The sequence below is a fragment of the Platichthys flesus genome, chromosome 8 (assembly GCF_949316205.1).
Source record: "Platichthys flesus chromosome 8, fPlaFle2.1, whole genome shotgun sequence".
In the NCBI taxonomy this organism is placed as follows: domain Eukaryota; kingdom Metazoa; phylum Chordata; class Actinopteri; order Pleuronectiformes; family Pleuronectidae; genus Platichthys; species Platichthys flesus.
In genome coordinates, this window is record NC_084952.1 from 27,260,774 (window position 1) to 27,281,273 (window position 20,500).

General features: G+C 39.2%; 1 protein-coding gene across 6 annotated transcripts in view; it reads left to right on the forward strand.

Annotated features, from left to right (window-relative positions):
- The first annotated feature begins 911 nt into the window (after positions 1 to 911).
- csnk1a1 (casein kinase 1, alpha 1) overlaps positions 912 to 20,500 on the forward strand; it is a 36,324-nt gene continuing 16,735 nt past the window's right edge. For 5 of the 6 annotated variants that reach the window (XM_062393423.1, XM_062393424.1, XM_062393425.1 and 2 more), the window contains exons 1-4: positions 912 to 1,638; positions 1,898 to 2,004; positions 8,219 to 8,345; positions 11,877 to 11,975. In XM_062393423.1, the coding sequence (XP_062249407.1) occupies positions 1,516 to 1,638; positions 1,898 to 2,004; positions 8,219 to 8,345; positions 11,877 to 11,975 (456 nt within the window). In that variant the 5' untranslated portion in view covers positions 912 to 1,515. The remainder of the gene's footprint in view (positions 1,639 to 1,897; positions 2,005 to 8,218; positions 8,346 to 11,876; positions 11,976 to 20,500) is intronic. The other variant, XM_062393428.1, reaches the window with a different exon arrangement.

Sequence of the window (20,500 nt, forward strand, 5' to 3'; positions counted from 1 at the left end):
TATTAAAATGCCATAGTGGGCCAAAACAAAGGGAAGGCAGGCCCTGAATAGGGCAGCCCTGATCTAGGCGGAGTTCCTTAAAAAAGTGTAAAATTGCCAAAATGGCCACTAAAATGTCCGACTTCCTGTTGTGTTTTTCCATAATGTCTAGTGACACTTTTTCGTTCATCTGATCATGATACACCTGTGTGATTATTTTTGTGAAGATCATTGAAAGTAAACTCAGGGGCTGCATTCTCGGTGGAGCTGTTCAGCAATTTCGCCACGCCCATATACGTACAGAATACATACATTTTCACCACATTTTCTGCAAACTTTTTCGGGCAATGGAAAAATAATGTTGGTCAATTGCCCAACAGATGGTAGCAGATGTGATGACAAAACCTGCCACAAAGTTCAAGTTGGAAATGTTTATAATATTTGTGTTTGGAGAGTAGATGATGCAAGGTGAAAGGCCTCATGTTCAAGTTAGAGGAAGTGGGGGTGTTTATATGTATGAAAGCTGCGCTCTCAATTGTAATTATAAGACTTGCCTTTTTTTTTCAACTTCTGGGTATCCACGGCAGTGACACTTCGATTAATAAATCTATTAACGCAGACTGAACCGTATCTATCTGTGCAGCTTCAGTTTATTTAGTTCATTTTCACATCATCACCTAGAACGCCAGTACAACAAAAAATACATTCAGTTTTATTTAACTATACATTTTTGGCAAAATGCAGAAGAGGCCTAATGTTCTAGACAAAATATACAAAGTGGATGCAGGCTGCTTCTCAGTTGTTAAATTGGTAAGTTACGGTCATCATTGAGATGACATTTTATTTTCATGTCACAGTATTTGATACGGCGTTCGTGCGTCGAATGGTATTTTTCTCCGACAGAACCTGAAGCGGTCTTCGAATACCTAATCACCTCCAACGGAAACCAGCTGAGAGAAAGGGTAGAGAAGATAAGATGGCGGAGTGATCGAGTTGTACTTTGAACAGACGTTTGTGACCCTTGAAGTTTGTCAATAACAACAGCGGGGGACTAAAAAGATCGAGGAGATTACGTTAACGTCATCGACAGGCAGATTTGATCCTCAGCGCGGAGGAGGTCGAGAGTTTCTTTTTGCGGTGGTCCTTGCGACAGCGTTAGCTTGATGCTAATGTTAGCCAGCTACAGAGTCGAATCGACTGCTACATCGAGGTAGCTGGGAGGTTGTTGGAGGCCGTAGGCTTTGTCAGAGTTTATTGTGGGTGTTTATTATTTTATACTCCAATTGTATTCTGTGGTTCCTTAAGAGGTTGTGTTTTAACGTAGATAAATTGTAACAGAATAAAGGGAAACATCAGGAGATATATATATATATATAGTTGCTTGCATTTGTTATTATCGTTAGGGAGGTAAGTCCGTAACTGCCCTTAAAACCAAGTGGACATTAAGGACTCTTATGTTCTGCGGACAATCGGACCAAACCACCAAACAGAATTTCCTAAGGTGAATCGGGGGGAAATCGTCATTTGGTGGAAATTATGGCGAGCAGCGGTGGCTCAAAAGCCGAGTTCATAGTCGGTGGAAAATACAAGCTTGTTAGAAAAATCGGATCGGGATCTTTCGGCGACATATATCTGGCCATCAACATCACAAATGGAGAGGTAACTTACTGCATCGACATCTACATTTCTCACTGTTCTCATAGCGATGTTTCTGGCAGTTTTCCCGACAGGAACAGCAGTGGCTGAATCTAAAATATCGGAGACACATTGCAACATCGCCTTGTATTTTAGTATTTGTCTAGCGAAGTAGTTGTTAAATTTGTTTGACTGATATTTTGCTTTGACTGCTACCTTGACCAGAGAGTCTTAAAAGGCAAAATACACATGAATGTTGGTTTTTTTTTTATACTGTTTTTAGGAGGTAGCTGTAAAACTGGAGTCACAGAAAGCGAGACACCCACAGTTGTTATACGAAAGCAAACTGTACAAGATTCTACAAGGTGGTGTCGGGATCCCACACATCAGGTAATGACAACCTTTTCACGTCTTGCTTTTTTTATCGACAATGACATGAAATTCTTTGTAATTTTCAGTCGAAAATACCGTGATGTTGTTAGATTTGGAAAATACAACCATTGTAAAAGTGAAAACAGCCTTACGGTATAGGCCTGCGAGTCGGCCTGAAATTACTCTGTTGATTCTAGTAACAGTCTTTTCTACGCACGTTAAAATATTATGGGACTGGGAATTTAATTTCGTTTAAGTCATTATGTTGTCATTATTTTGTGACATGTATCGTGATTATCAGTTGGTAGGGTAGAGAAAACAGCAACTACTTGGCTGGAAATGGCCGCTCCTCTTTTGTTGCGTTAGTTCCCAACATGTCTTCCTGAACCATTTTAGAAAATGGCGGCGGAGCACAGACGTTTAGAAAAACAAAACATTCATGCCCTCGGTTAAAAGGCGTTTTCATCAGCTGATATAAGCCCTGTATGGCTTTACTTTACATTCTGGAGGCCTCTAATGATTTGAACAATGTTTGTCGTGTTCAAGTATGTGTTGAGTAAGCTGATCGATGCATGTGGAAATATTACAGTCACTCTACAACAGCTACAGAATGTACTAATATTGACAGCATACTGCCCTACCTTTGTTATTTTATTGAATCAGAAACATTGTACTTATACTGAATAGTACTTGCGTCACTTTTGAAGCCAGTGTTATTTGTTTGTCAATCGCATAACTGGAGAAGGTACTGTTTGTTAGTACTGTAAACACAGTGATAAGTTTCTGTGCATGCTGTACCCAAAAATGGAATACAATAGTTCCATCAGTAATGAGAAGTTGTATTTAATAAATGCAAGTTCATGTAGCAGGGAAGGAAATCATATTCAGTATTTAGTGTATGGTTTAAACTGAAGTTTGATATACCAATGTGTTGTGTAATAGAGATGGCTGCATCAAGAGCTTAAGTTACTTTGTTTTTATGTCTTGAGACATACAAATTAAAACAAAGCTATAGGGAAGTGTTATCCTATTTCTTACGGGTTTTTCTGTCTAGTTTATGTTGTACCAGTCGAATAGAAAATCTATATTATTCTGCCCTCACTCAGGAAGATATTTATGTTGAAATTCTAACACTATAGGAGGTTTTACTTGGATTTTGAACAGCTGGAGACTGTTAATTAATCTTTGTTCTGGTGCCTTTTTAACAACGCCTTGTTACAGCCTGTCGAACCTGTTGGTCCTGCTGCCCCTCCTATACTTTCTTTCATACAGCCAAACCTGTCATAGTTTCGGTTTTTTACTCATTCTCGTAAGGATGTCAGCATACCGAAAGGGAAGTTGTCGATACCGATGTGATGAAATTCAATATTCTCCATTATTCTATACCCAAAAGAAAACGAAACAATAAATCCCATATACTTAAACATACACTCCTGTATTAAAAATATTTTAATATACATAAAAACATTGGCCATGTAGCCTTCAAGTTATAAATTAAAAAAAAAAACTATTAACATTACAAGAACAGTGGCATGTAAGAAAATAATGACAATTCAGTATAGCTCAATGCCAAAAAAACTGCAGTGGCTGCCCAGACCTTTTTATATACTCAATGCTGTAAGCGTGACTGTTTCAGTCACACATAGCGTTTTTTTATTTAGGCCAAAAAGTTCAATTTGACTCATCTGACCAGCCTACTAACTTCCACATGTTTGCTGTGTCTCCCACATGGCTTGTTGCAAACTCCAAACAGGATTTCATATGGTTCACTTTCAATAACTGCTGGGGGGGGGTACACGACTAATAGTTGTCCTGTGGACAGATTCTCCCACCTCAGCTGTGGATCTTTGTAGCTTCTCCAGAGTTACAATGGGCCTCTTGGTTGCTCCTCTGATAAATCTTTGTCCGTGACCGTTTGGGGTTGAGCCATATTCTTTCCATTTTCTGATGATGGATTTTATGGTGCTCTGTGAGATGTTCAAAGCTTGGGATATTTTTTTTATAACCTAACCCTGCTTCATACTTCTCCACAACTTGATCCCTGACCTATTTGGTGAGTTCCTTGATCTTCATAAAGCTGTTTATTCAGTAATGATCTGTAACAAACTCTGAGGCCTTCACAGAACAGGTGTATTCATACTGAGATTTATTGCAGACAGATGAAATCTATTTACTTATTATGTGACTTGCAATTGTGACCTTCGAAGGCAATTGTTCGCACCGGGTCTTTGTCTGGAGTTTCACAGTAAGGGTCTGAATACATATGCACTCAACACTTCTCAGAGGTTTATTTGTAAATAACCTTGAAAACCATGTAATATTTCCCCCCACTTCCAAATTATGTCCAATTTGTGTTGGTCCATTACAGTGTTAATTTTGGCAGCTATTTTTGAGTTAGTCTTAGTCTTTTGACAAAAATGCATTTTAGTTTTAGTCACATTTAGTCATTTTTATCCTTCTTAGTTTTAGTCTAGTTTTAGTCGACGAAAACGAATTCCATTTTAGTCACATTTAATAGCCAAATTAAACTCCTTTTCTATAAAAACATATAGCTGCAGCCTAATAGCTTAAAAATATATATTTAGTTTTAAATGTGAAAACAAAAAGTGAGAGCAGGTCAGACTGGAGACGAACACAGAAACTGCAGCTCGGTAGAAACCAACTGCAACTTTTACTCTGATCAAGAAGCTGAGGCGCTGATCTCTGATCAGCTGAGACCAGAGAAACTGTGTTTTCACTGTTTCCATAGTTAAGAAGCAGTCTGTAACTGAGAGGCTTCTTCACGTGTACTAGCTCTGATCTTGTGTCTCTGAGCGGGTGAGCAGGGTGGGGAGCGGAGCCTCGGGACCGGTGCGCTATCTGGGAGGGCACAGACACGCACACACAGACTCACTCGCCCGCACGCTCCTGATACTTTATGACGGCCTGATACGATGCTGTTAAAAAAATGATTGTGACTTAGTCAACCACCAACATTTTCGTCACGTCAACGAAAGTTAAAAATAGATTTAGTCATAGTTTTTATTTTCAAAGATCCGTTTTCGTTACTTCTTCTTCTCGTCTCCGTCATGGAAAAGGGGTCGTTAACGAATATATTTCGTCAACGTTTTCGTCAACGAAATTAACACTGGTCCATTACATAAAATCTCAATGAAATAAAAAAATTATACCAGGGGAAAATATCAAAGTCCAAGGGGGTGAATACTTATTCATGGCACTGTATTTGCTTGAATTACAGTACTTGGATATATTCTACAGCATAGAGGTTCATCTGTGTACTATACCAAATAATGTATTTGACATTTTCATAAAAATCCATACTATGAAAATCTTTTGGCTGCATTAAGGTTCTAGCTGACTAGCGGACATCCATTTCATATATATACATTTTATGTGCAAAACACCCTTTTCTTACAGTGTCAAACATGAGCAAGAGTCGCTAATGTCACTAATATTAACATATTTTTTTTAAATGGGGTCATACAATTGATGTGCAGACTGTTGTAATGTGCTGTGTTTCTTATTTGTAATGTTACTCAATGTTCAGTAGCACTACGTAGAGTGGAGAACACCCTTACCATGAAAAGATTCCTCAAGGTTAAGAAGCTGTGCCATCCCCTTAAACATCCTTGCTGTTCATATGTTTCTGTTCAGATATCTTTATAATGGAGTGTGTGATATATTGTTTTGCTTTAGTTTTCTTCCATTGTGTTGAATTGGTTATCGAGAATCATGGACATTAAAGGTATCTTTTTTGAGTACTCAATTTGTTATTGAGACATCCCAATTAGAGATGCACATATAAACTTGCCATCTAATATTTATATAGGTCTGTATTTTATTGAAAAAAATGTATCTCTTATCTAAATATAAAGATAACTTAAATGATCTCAGATTGGGAAAACACACTTGTTACCACAGCAGATAGTAAGACTGAGGGAGACAAAAGACTAAAAAGGTGATTGAATATAAAATACAGATTATGTACATAATAACGTTAAATTACATTAATGTTTGTAGAGAAATGTACTTGAATAAAGTTCAGAAGCACAGGATGATTGCATGAAGATCAACTCTTTTTATTCATTAGTATTTGGGGATATTAGAAAAGATGTGTACATAATACCTACATATTAGTCATAGATATATATAAGCAGGTATGGTATTCAAAATGAGGATAAATGTCTGTGCTATATATATACTTCAGTGTTTCCCCCAGTAAATGTCTCAGTCAAGGTGGTAAGCAGGTGGCGGTGCTGTTGGCGCGGCGAAAATTTTTGGGGGTATTTTGCTCAAAGATGCCAGTACGCATGAATGAAATAAACAACTGTTTATTTCAATATAAATAAACAACAGTAGGTACAAATGTTGTGGAAAACTTGCAGACACTACAAAATAGGGTTTAAGCCGGTTTTTAAGAAAAATCAAGCTGCCTCGGAAGATGACAGTTTGTGATGTCGGATTCCGTTCAAATTAACCGCCTATTCATTGTGGACGGCAAGAAAAAAAAAGTTTTCGCGCATGCGCACCTGATTCTGTCAGATTTAACATGTACGCAAATAAGCATCATTCTTTGTGCCTTTTTTACGTAAATGGTATGCCACATAAGCCTTTACGTTACATATCATTCATGGACCAATTAAAATCGAGATATTACTAGACATTTACGCTGCTTAAAGTTTAAGTTTTTGCTGAATAAAGTGACACCCAGCGGGTCATAATGCTTATGTTATCGTGTCTTAACGCAGCGGTTCCCCGGTCTTGTTTCCAAACTGCGTTGCTAATTCAACAGCTGCAACAGCTTGAAGCTACACGGAGGCAGCTAGCTTCCCCCCAGCTTCCACACACAGTCAGCAGGGACACCCGATACTAACTACTACCGTTAGTTAGTATCGATCTAAAGTGTTTGCTTCTAACCTGACGGTGTTTGAGAGAGTGTCATGAGCCGTGGGATTAAAGTCAGCGGGTTTTTGCGCTGTTCCCACCGCAGTTAGCATGGTGGTTAGCCCGCTAGCCACGTTATGAAAGTTCGTTATAACAGTATGTGACCGTACACACGTGCCGTAAGTGCTCTAACCAGCCACCGTCAGCCGGACAACGCCGCTGGCTTAACACACTTGTCACATTAATTATAGAGTCGTAGTTGTGATTTTGGTTTATTGTGATGTAGGGAATGGAACAGGAAGTTTCCATTCCGAAATGCTGGCGTTAGCGGACCAATCACAGCCAAGGGCTATCCGTGGGCTCTCCGCCATTTCGACGTGTAGTTAGAAAAATGAGAGCTGCACAAAAAGCTCTCCGAGTAGCCGCGGAGAGGCACGGAGAGGGCGTTCCACGTTGGAGAAGGCGGTCCTATCTGTCCGTTATGCTGTAGTCCTACATAATGATGAATGCTGTCTTTTATTTTTAAGTTGAATAGAAGTAGTACCGGTAGTTTGAATCGGCGAAGGTTTGACTTGTTGCCTTACGTTTATTCTGCCCTCAGTGTGTGGGACGGGTCCGTTAAGTCGATGGATGCGATGTTTAATCATTTAGACCAAACTACAGTAGGCTACGGGCAAACCTGAAGTCACCGTCGTGACATTTCATATACGTCCCGTCTGTGTGTGTGAGTGAGTGAGTGAGAGAGAGAGAGAAAGAAAGAAAGGGAGGAACTTATTTGAAATCGGCCGTGCGTGCCTGTTTGTTGTTTATTGTTTTTGATTTAACAATATATAGGTTTAGAGAAATCTGGCTTTCAGTGCCTACCCACTCACTGACCTCACCGCACGTCACTGGCGGTAGATTGACAGGTGACTATGATAGACTATGCAACAATATATTCAACCACCAGATGTCGCCGTCTCAATTACACTCAAAAAACTTTATTGGCACGACTAATGTTGTAAACAGTATTACCTGAGTATTATCAATGCCATTTTTTTTTTTTTTTTTCAACTTTTTTTTTTTTTCAACTTTTTTTCAATACATTGGTAGTCAAGGCGGGGCCCTAGTCTTGTTAAGGCGGCCGCCTTAACAAGAGTGCTGGGGGAAACCCTGCACTTGCCCGTGCTGCTAAAATTATCCTTGGGGATGCACATATATTGTTACCTCCCAAAATCAATGTCTTGATTAAACAATACCTTTTTGTTAACTCACTTTTCGTCAGAGACCTTTTCAAAAGAAAGACAAACAGTGTGGGATCTGAGTTCAACCTGAGGAACTTGTTCAAACATTTTTATTGTTTCACCAGGTGGTATGGGCAAGAGAAGGACTACAATGTCCTAGTCATGGATCTGCTTGGACCGAGTCTGGAGGATCTGTTCAACTTCTGCTCTCGCCGCTTCACCATGAAGACTGTCCTTATGCTGGCAGACCAGGTACCTAAAGCATACACACAATCTACCATTATGTAATTACATTTCATTTTGCAGAAAGTGCCATTTGAGGGGTTCAGTAGCTTCCCCATCTGCATGCTAAAGTGTCCTTGGGCAAGTCTGAGGAGTGAGTCCGCAACAGAGCACCTGCCATACCACACTGAGATGCAGTTGGTTGAGGATGCTCTCGATGGTGGAGTGGTAGAAATTCACCACAATCTGAGGAGACAGCTGGACCTCTTCTCTTCAGGCCGACTCATCTTTGTTGATGATGAGGCCAATGTCTGTATCTTCTGCAAACTTGACAATTGTATTGTCAAGTTTGCAGTCATGCAGAACCGTGTGCAGTCATAGGTGAAGAGGGAGTAGAGGAGACGCCGATGTTCAAGTTGAGGAGGTGTGGTTCTCTAACCTAACAGACTGGTGTCTGTTAGAAAGGAAATCCAGTTGCAGAAGGAAATGTTGATGCCAAGGGCACTGAGATTCGTGATCAGTTTGGAGGGGATGATGGTGTTGAAAGCTGAATTGAAGTCTATGAATAGCATACTTACATAAGAGTTGATATTGTCCAGGTGAGAAAGTGCGGAGTGTAGTGCAGAGGAGATGGAATCCTCCGTACTCCTTATCTGGCGGGAGGCGAATTGGAAGGGATCCAGTGTAGGTGGTAAACAGCTTTGAGGTGAGCCAGGACCATCCTCTCGAAGCGTCTTTTTGAAACTATTTCATACCAGTGAAAAAAAATAATATTTGAGCATAATCTTGCAATTACACCCTTTCAAAGAGCAATGAACTTCAATTCTAAAGAATATTCAGCTCCATGTATCCATACTTGACCCCCTCACTCGCTCAGAGCGAACGACGCAGTGAGATCAGAGCTCGTTCTCATTAAGTAGCCAGTAAGTGACTTTGTAGAAAAACAACGAAATGGACTTTCTCTGGTCACCGCTGCTGACTCGTCGACATCTTATGCTCGGTTCAACACGAGACGTGACGCTCACAGTCAGGAGAACTCTATGTTAAAGTGAGCTGAGAGACATGCAGACATGATCCGACACTATTGATTCATAACCAAACACATGACCGTACGTTTGTCACCTTAATCATCACAATAAAAAATGAAAGTGAACTAGTTCATTTTCCTCTGCATGAACTGAACTTGAAACTCATTCTTTTTAAGTGTGAACTGGCACAACACTGCTTCTACAGATGGGCTCAGATTTCACGTTCACATTTAATTGTGTAAAGGTTTGGTTGTTTGATTTATAAAAGACGTTTTATTCAACCATCCTATATTTGCTTAAAAAAAGAGCAAAGGCTAGGATGCCCCAATTGTTTACGGTAAAGGTTCTTTCAGTTTGGTAAAAAAAAAGTTATAGTAAAGATACAGCCCATCCATAATCAAATTATGTTATGGTATGTATTAGTCTGATCTTAATAACTCTAGCATTTGGATTAGTCATCAATAAAAAAAAAACGTTAAATGTATATATCATCCTTCTGTTTATCTTTCTGTTCCGACAGCAATAAACATAGCAAATGGGAATTTTTTTTTCTTTTAGAATCGTGATTACTTAACCTGTGATTAGTCTGAGTAAAAATTGATATCATTTGACTGCCCTAATTTACTTATTAATCAATGGTGTTGGATCATGAATCCGGATTGTTTGTGTGTGAGTTGCGCTTGATTGTGTTTGCCACTAAAATGTTAGTTCATAAGATGGAACAGACGTATTAGCCTCAATTCCATCAACCTTGGCCCTCTCACACTCGCCTATACTGAGAGGAAAAACTAAAATAAAGATTTGAAGAGTGTTCTTGAATAAAATGCCCTTTTTAAATTTGCCCCTTCACAAAAAATACCGAATAGATACACTGCTGATGTTGACAGGAGACACACAATCACTAACCAACTCCCACAATAAGGGACTAAATAAAATCACTTACATAAATTACTTTTAAATGGCCAAACGTTGCACTATAAATATGAACTGGATATATTTAATAAATATTTGATTTTATTAGGTATGTTATTAGCTATACATTGCTTGTTGTGTGTCTTTCCATCTAAAGTATCGATAATGTTGAATCCGTGATTTTTTACGATAATGTAATAATAGTTCCAGCTGAAGTAAAACAGCCCCAAAGCAGAAATGCTGCTACCACCGTGCTTCACTGTGGGTGTTCCTTGGATGATGTGCAGTGTTGTCATCGGACTATCAAATATTTTCCCACATACTTTTTGGAGACTTCATGTATGTTTTTACAAAATTTAGCTGGGCTTGGATGTTTTTCTTTGTAAGAAAAGGCTTCCGTCTTGCCACCCTACCCCGTAGCCCAAACATACGAAGAATACGGGAGATTGTTGTCACAGAGCCAGTACTTGCTAGAGAGTCCTGCAGCTCCTTTAATGTAGCTGTAGCTCTCTTGGAAGCCTCACTAACCAGTGTTCTTCTCGTCTTTTCATCAGTTTTGAAGGGATGTCCAGTTCTTTGTCATGTCACTGTTGTGCCACATTTTCTCCACTTGATATAGGCTGTCTTTACTGTGTTACATGGTATATCTTATGCCTTGGAAATTCTTGCATACCCTTCTCCTGACCGATACCTTTCAATGAGATGAGATCCCTCTGATGCTTAGGAAGCCCTCTTCGGACCATGGCTCTTGCTGTAAGATGCAACTAAGAAAATGTCAGGAAAATCCTACTAGAATCACTGACCTTCATTTGGGATTAATCAGTCACTGTAAATTAGGGCTGCTCGGTTATGGAAAAGATCCTAATCACGATTACCACACACACAACTCTCCTCCTTCAGTTTACTGCTGCCTGAGAGTGCGAGCCAGTCAGCTGGGCCGCTGAATGCTTTGGGGGAAGGACTGAATTGTTTTTTTCAACTGAACGTTGTAGTAATGGTAGGAAAAGTTCAGAGATGATTTATCTTGGTCCCATTGTATACACCTAAAGATCCTAGGTTTGGTTTACGATATGTAAAGGCCCTCATATGAATGTGCACATCAGGTCTGTGTGAGTGGTTGAATTTGTGAAAGTGTGTGAGAGAAACCGACTGAGAAAGACAGAGCATAGAGGTTTAACAAGCTTTTCAGATTTTTCTAACTTTCCTTTTTATTGGGGTTCTTTTTTTTTTACTCGCCCCACTATGATGTCCACATCAGCCCACACGGATCATTTCAGATCTATATATGAGGCCATGACTTTAGAATGAGAAAATTAAACTTAAATGACAGGATTATGTATTCTAATAGCAGCGGGATCAAAAAAGTAGTCAAATGGCTTCTCATGGTTACATTTTTGATGAAAGGTGGTATTTTCATTACGTAGTGAAAACAAGAGATATCAATGGAAAAAAAGGTTGATATTTCAAAATTCTATAAAAAAATATACATACCATATGCATTAATACAGCAGAAATGATCGAAATATATAAATGGGTAATGACAAACATGTCCCAAAGATGCCCTAAGGGTTAATGTGGAGAACAGTGCATTTTTTGACCATGATCTTTTCTCCATCTGCAGATGATCAGCAGAATTGAGTATGTACACACAAAGAACTTCATCCATAGGGACATCAAACCAGACAACTTTCTCATGGGCATTGGTCGTCATTGTAATAAGGTAAGACCTCTCTGCATCCTATAATAGTAGTGTGGATTTTTGATGGCGTATATAGAGCCGTTGAAATATAAGGCGAGCCATGAAAAATCCACGATAACATACAAGCTTATCTTCATAAATGTTGATCTCTTCTTGTTAATGTTAATCTATTCTATCAGCTATGGCTGACTCACCATCACTGCTGTTTCAGAAAAACCTTGCTGGTTACTTGGTCCATGGCATGTTTTTGTAAGAATTATCAAAACTCGTATTACTCATTACTTGAGTGATAGCGACATTGCTGAGAATTAAAAATGTCTTATAGGCAAGATCTCATGCATGTGTTACGCATATTTTCAACACAGCTTTTATTGTTTCAGGTTTTATAATATCTATAGTTTTCTAGAATTACAAGTCTGTGTTTGTACTGTTGACCTTCAAAGGTTGCACCTCATACATGCTGAAACTGACATGTGATTCATCATTTGAAAACATAAAATTGTCCCTAATATTGCAGACTGGGTGGGTCAAATATTAATTGTAGTAATAAAAATAATTGTAATTATTGTTTGCTCTTTCACAAATGCAGACAAAGCTATTGATTCACAGGAATTGAGAGATCAGGAACATCACACTTGAACTCTATAAGACTGATTGTTCTATTGAAAATGATTAAAAGTCGCATGCTAGAAATGCTTTCCTGTAAAAACAGGTTTTGAGCAGTGATTTAAAGATTGGTACTGAGTAGGCGAGCCTAATCTTATCAGCCAGGGAGATCCAGAGCCTCAGGGCCCAGACAAAGAAAGCCCTGTCACCTTGAGTAGCCAGCCTTGACCTAGGGATAGCCAACAAGGACAGGCTGGCCGATCTCAGGTTACGACCGGGATTATAGGGAGTGGAAGGCTGCAAAATGAATGTGAGAGCCAGCCATTGTTGAGGTTTAAAATTAAAAATATTAAAATCAATCCGGAATTCAACTGGTAACGTGTAATGGGACGCAAGATTTGGCATGAAATGAGCCCTAAGGTTGCTTTTCGTTCAAATACGAGCATCAGTGTTTTGAACAAGCTGCAAACGAGTTACTATTTTTGGTTGAGTCATATTTACAGGGTTATGCAATAATCAAGGTGGGAGAAAACAAAGGCAGGTATTGGTCTTTCTAAGTCTGGAAGAGATGGAACCGATTTGATTTTAGAAATGATTCGTAGATGACAGTAATAGGATTTAGTGATTAGATTAAAATGTATTTTGAAGTACAGATGATAATCAAATGTTTGAGCTGCAAGGGGTCCAGGACATTATAGAGGTCTGCCTGCTAGCTGGTCCGGACTGATGATGCTTATTTAAGTTTTATTCAAATTTAACTGAAGAAAGTTAAGTGACATCCATTCCTTAATGGCAGATAAGCACTCTGTTATGTGATGTCTGGCTTGAAGGACAAGTATATTTGGGTGTCATCGCCCTGGATAATTCTAATGAATGCATAATTGACTAAAAAATCTGGTTCATATTAGACTACTTTTAACCATATTGGCATTTTTGCAATTGATAAAATTCGATTAAGATATCGGATGATTTCAGTCCTTTTACATTCTTAAATGCTCTTGTGTTGTTACATCATAGGGGAAGGAGGAGCCTCAGTTGTAAGATTTAATTTGCTGACTATGTTGTTAGCTGGCTGGATTGTGTGAAGACAAATCACTACATTGGTAATATGGCTGCATGATATTAGGAAAATATACGATAATGTTGTTTAATATCGTGATGACGATATGACTTGTGATGAATACACAAGCAGTCCTAGGCTATGGACGCAGAGATCGCAGACAGCTCCATGGCTGGGAGAAGGCGCTCAGCCTGGCTGCAGTGGCACAGAATCGGGCAGTCAATCAAAAGCCATGCAAAGCGCCATTCTGTCCACTTACAGTGTTAATTTTGAGTTCTCATCAATTTTTGGGCTGTGGCAATTTATAAAGTGTGTGTGTGTGAAGATTAAAAAGTATTGATCATTATGTTGTGAACAGAATTAATATTTTGGCGACAAACAAAAACTTAAGTTTAGAGAAACACACAGCAGCAGGATCTGTTTGCTTCTCTCTGTGTGCCTTGTTAATTTCCCCACGGGTTCTGAGATCATTAATAAAATTCACAATTGTTTTTACATAATCAACCGCTCATAATGATGAATTTAACTCTGGACAAACATGATCACTATAAGTTTCCACAGAGTTTATTTGCAGGAGCTGCGAAAGTTTGGCAAATCTCTGGTTTCAAATTCTTAGTTTTCTCTAAAGGCCTGGTGCATGCTTCTGCGTTTTCAGGGGCCCATAAGTGCAAGAGCCCTTGCGGGCCCCTTACGTGCTTACGTATACCTTCTTACTTGCTTACGTGTGACACCCAATTTTTTCTAACTATACGTCAAAGCTCTGCATGTATCACACAGCCCGCCAGGCTGTGACTGGTCTGCCAACTACATCCTTTCCGGAGTCGCATTTCCAGTTTCATGCCCCATAATACCGGCAGAAACTATGGAAGATTTGGAAGAACAAATATGGCTCAAATAGAAGAGCGTTTGGCAGAAGAGATACGAAAGTATGACCACTTGTATAACCCGTCACTGACTGGTGGATTCGTCCGCCACAAAAAGGCTATGAGGAGCAGCAGTGGCGACGTAAATAAACAATCAATACACCAAACTAACATGTCCTGGGGGCTGTAGCAGGCAAACATCTCTCGGCCAATTTGAGTGAAAGCTCTGCAGCAAACTTTAAGTCCTACAGCTTGTTTTTTGATGTTATTCAAAGAATACATGAAACAACAAAAAGAAGAGGACACAGTGTCTTCGAAAATGTCCTTAACAATTAGATTTAACAACTTGAATCAAAATCTTAATCACATTAACCATAATCATAATTAACACATTTTACAGTCTTCAACCCCTGTACATTACATACAGTAGAGGGTTACCACCGTGGAGAGGTTACGAGCACATACGATGCATGGCCATATGGATTCCATCCTAGCAGGATCATCACTTTGCCTAATTATAAAGTACAAGTATTTTTTTCATGATACATGTCTTTGAAGATTCTCATAAATGTTGTATTATTTAGATCGATTTGATTCAATATCTATTCAGTTAAGGATATATCATTGTACATACCAATTTTGCTTGGCTGTGTAACTCTGCAAGGTAACCTAACAAGTTGCATCATGAAAATATTATGGCATGTCTTTCTCGATAGCAAATACTGGACGATACATAACATATTCTTTAACACATTCAGTGGATATCACCACCACTCAACATACAATATATGCAAAACAACTGAGATTATAGCGCTGTCTTTGAGGACTAAACCTTTTTCTGAATCAAACCTTGTTTTCCTAAACAAACATGGCACTGCCACACATTTCACACAAATGTACAGTAACACATTCCGTGGTTTTCAGTACCACACAAAATACAATTCCTGACTGTAGCAGAACAACTGAAATGATAGTGCTGTCTGTAAGGACTAAGACGTTTTTTGAAATGTGAGGGGCAGATTATTTTTTTGGATGAAAATAGGCTTCTCTGCATATTCGCTGTAAGCCTGAGAGATGGAAACCACGCTTTATTAACCCCCCAGTACTGCAGTGTTTTCTTTCCAAGAAGTTGTGGTCTCTCCAAGGTATGTCTCTAACAGAATAGCAGCACCTACTGGTGCACTGCTCAGTGATGTTGATGCTTGCTCATCTGTATCTCTTCAAACACACTGTCTAGACTGCTTTTGGCCTTGCCTAGCTTTCTGGCAGATGCTTCCCCGATACTCGTGCTTGTCTGCTTGTGTCCCAGGCACTTTCTGAAACTCCAGCATAACCATCTCTTTGGCCTCTCTAGTAGTTTTATTGTTGGAGAAAAACTCAAGAAAATAATTTAGCTGGTATCGGACAAGGTTGTAAATTGGTCCTTATAAAGATTTGTTTTCGGCATTCTCGCTTTCTATCATGATAAGCAAAACTGCATGTAGACAGAAACTACCTGGGAACTAGCGCAGTTGCAGCGCAGCAGTGTGAGTTTTTCTCCATGTAAGTGAAGTGTCTCTTGACTACTGTAGCTAAGGTTCCTTTCATTGTTTATGCCATAGTCATCTGTTTCTTTGGTCAAAGGTATCTGAAGCACGGTCACAAAAGGAATTACATCTGATGCCAAAGCATCAGAGGCGCATGCGTGAGTAGGCTAAGGCATAATGTTTAAAATGTCCCAACTATTTACACCCGACTGCCACCATCTGTTTCACTCCTCTGAGCCGAAAGACCCTTGTTAACAGCCAGCTGAAGGATGTGGGTAGCACACTGCAGGCTAGGGAATCCAGCCTCACTCATGGCCTTGATCATGTTTTTGCCACTGTCCCTAAAACAATGTGAACAGAACCTTTTGGAATTCCCCACGTCTCTAGCATGTCCTCAAACGCACCTGCTATGACTTGACTAGTTCGCAAACCCAAAGATCATTGGTGAAGCTCTAGTCTGAAATGACCTGCAACAGGCTGTTGACATGCTTTTTAACGAAGGCATGCAGCTTTGGTTCTATGATTTCTGTGATGTGACGGCTGAGAATCTCATAATCGGCTCCAGTATACTGGGAAGACAGCTAAATCCTGTATTATCGACAACTGACGACGGCTGGTCATCAAGAGCAATGCACTGGGTAAGAGCTTCTGTTATTTTTACTGCTCGTGGATTTTGTCTGGACATTTTCTCTCGCTTCTCCAGCATTTGCTGCAAGGATGGTTGTTGTGTTGGTTCTTGAGATGCTTTATCAAATTGCTAGTGTTGAAGGTGCTACTTTTCAGTCGTCTTGACAATTTTGTAGAGCATAGTTTGCAGTCTGCTCTACCTTTGTCATCATCGCTTATCTTAAAATATCCCCAAACTCCTGACATTGCACCTTCTTTGGCTACCTACTCAACCGATGAGAGGTTGTCAAGTTGCCGTGAAGCGGTATTGGCTACTGTTTTAGTAGTTTTGATTACGAGTTCATGAGCATAGTTTCAACCGATACTGGTATTGTTGCATCCCCAACTAAAGCATTTGCATGCAAGGTCACTTTTTCAAAGATCAATGATCTTAAGTGTAAAGAACTTACAAGCCGACATTTGAATTAGATGTATTAAAATATCCATGGTGAAAAAAGCATAAATAAATTAAACCACTCGCAACCAAAACAGATCAAATGTATTCTAGCCCGTTCACAAAATTGCTCTTGAATACATATTACACATTTGGCAGAAGATGTTATTATACGTCAATGGGACGTGCGAGGCAATACATGAACCTAAACGGTCTTGCCAGACGTTCCCCACCCCTGCTCTAATTGTATCTTTAAAATCCAAACACTTGTATAGTAGAATATCAAAAGTATTGGGTCAATTACTAACTGATCCAGAGCTTCAGACCTTCACACTCTAGGCATAAGAATACATTTATAATTTCATCAATTAGGAAAATTAAGAAATTAAAACTCAAACATAAAGTTAAACTAGGAGTTAAATATTTTAATTTAATGCTTGTACCCTCTCAGGTAACAAAAGGCACTGTCCCAAATATGAAACCTCTGGCAGGCCGATCTGTACCTTAGCTCCTACTGCTGTGATCACATTCAGGAAGTCAGCATACGGCAGGAGTGTGCTGCCACCAGGCAAGCGTAGGTTATCAGGTCACGTTTTCCCATTGTTGCATACACCACCAGACATTCCCTGAAGAAGTTCAAGTACAGTCTGACTGGGTGTAGTGGAATTAAGAAATCTGTGCTCAAATCGAAAACTGTATATTCTTTGAATCCAGCAGCATGAAGCCAAAATCAAATTGTATCTGAATAATGGATATCATTACTAACCTGCAAATCTTAAACAAATCTCCACTGATCAGTTAGGTTTTGTTTTCTGCATCCATGCAATGACTGAACATAAGTATTCATGTTTTCCTCTATGGTTATAGTTTCAGCGGGTTTCCACCGCTGAATAATTATAACACTGCTGCTTCAGAACCAGGACAGATACTCATTAAAGGTCTGGTCCTCCTGTGTAAATGTCTGTGTCGGAGCTAACTTTACACTTTAACAATAAACACCATTACTGATCACAAGTTAATGGAACATACAGGACTGATGTTAACTAGGTGTATGAGACAAGCATAAACCTGCTGCATGAGTGTTACCGTGACGTGCACTGAAAGGACATCCGGGTTAACCAGCTCTGCATCATCCTCCCGGCGGCACCTAAAGGTGTGCTGTTTTACTGATCAGCGTCGAACATTGTTATTTACTGAACTGCGTCGTACAGCTAGGTACTAATGCAGATTTCGTTGGCTAGTTAAGATTCTTTTGATTCCACTGATATTAACCCTTTCAAGGTCCGATCACCACAGCCGGCACAATCAATGTCTAAGTCAGACCGGAAATAACATTTTTTTTTCTTTTTTTAACAAATCAACGTCACTCACCTAAGAAGCTTCATATTAATCCACAGATCAATACAATTTCCAACAAAAACGGTCATGGTACATTGCCAAAGTTCGAGACGATCCAATCCAGTAACATAATCAGTCAAAAAAACGATAACAACAAAGAATAGCCACTGTCAGCTGTTGCGTAATCTCAGCGCAGCCTACTCCATGTAAACAGTGACGTACTCTCCTTCGTAACTGTGTCCATGTAAACAAAGATCTCAAAATGGTGGCTAGCCAAATCCTATTGGGTTAAGTGAGCTGTCAATCTAAACTTGACCCAATCGTAGCTGGCATGGGCTGTCCACAGCCTACAATAGCCAATGAGACACCTCGTTGACAGATAGAGCTCACCCCTCTTCTGACGTGTAAAAGACTGAACCAATTGCAACCGATTGTTCTGATAACTGGCGTATCGTTAAGCCAATGAAATATCCAATACAGAAATGTGCTGGTACAAGGGACAAAACTATGGAGGCACCAAATAAGTCACTGCGCAACAGTGTCCAGCTGGTTCCACAGCACTGTGCGCCTGTGTTTCCTCCCCGGTCATGACTGCTACATGTTGCTAAAAATATGCAAGATGTTTATTTGTATAAATTTAAAACCATATGACCGGTTTTGTCTCCTTTTATATAAAAGTATGATTTTGAGGGTAAAATTATCCTTTTTAGCCTGGTTACCATGGTTACAAAGAGTCCTTTCGAGTCTCCAAATGGCCTTTGGAAAACACCTAGACATGCACTTAGGAAAAAAAATCGGTCCAATATTCATTTTCTGTGGTATTATCAAATTTGAACTTTGGCTGGTCAAGGCTTCATGTAAGGATCCCATTGTGTTTTCAGGCTCATAAATTCCAGCTCAAGTCATAAGCAGGCATCTGTTTATTAAAAATATTCAGGCGGAAATAAAAACCTTCTACTTCAATGTGTGCTAACTGCTATTACTCAATGCTAACAGCACTTAAAGTGATTCTGACTGATGGGGGGGTGGGATTTCAGAATGTTTACTTTCAAAAGAGACCAAGATCATGCATGTACTCCAAATGGTTCAAGAACAGCTTTCAATTTACTTTCGGTATTCCTCAGACAGGCGTTTTAAGCGAATCTCACCCGCCTCTTGAGAGGTTAAAGTGGCGGGAACAATCTGGAGTCATGATCTGACATTAACTATTTTATAATATAGGACCTGATGGTGAATATCCCATGTGATAATCGGTTTGTGTGTGAAGAGAGACAGAGACGAGTGGACAAACGCACTCCTGCAGACCGATGTTCCTCATTAGATTAAGCAGATTAAGACTTAACAGTGTTTTAGTGTCTTAGTTGGTGCAGAATAACAGATGCCCACTTTTATCCTGGAACATAAATATATCAGTTCTAAGTGAGTGATTAGAAAACTTTTGTGAGAACTGTTGCCTCTTGTTGACAGCATATGTGTAATGCGCCTCAGTGCAGTGTTGCTGACTTGTGATAAGTTTAATTATAACCTTACTAATCCACACTCTGGCGAAATTCAGTTGATACAACGGCAGTCCCCGTCAGAATGAGGTATACAGTGAATAAAGCAGTATAAAAAGGCAATAGAATAGAGCTAAATAAATTGCTGAGTATATACATTATATATAAGCCCTAAGAGAGAAATTGTGATTTAGGAACATGGACTTTACAAATATATTTTGATTGATACATATTTCATTGTAGTGGTTTGTATAAAATGTTATAAGTAAAGTGCAGTGGATGATTGTACGAGCAATACAATCTTTTTTGGGCATAAGAATAACTTTTGTACATAAGAACATCGTACACCTACTTTTTGGTTATTTGATTTTTTTCACGATATTGACTGATATGGGAAAAGATTTGTGAGAATATTTTTTTCTATATCACTCAGACCTACATTTAGTCTGACTTGAATTGGCAAGGTGCAATTGTAGACCAAATAAATGTATTTATCAACTCCATTTTCTGACGGTTGTGTAAAATAAATGTGGATTTAGTATTTCTTTTATAAGAAGCTAAGTCAGTGTAAACATTCTTTAGGATTAGGTGATAACT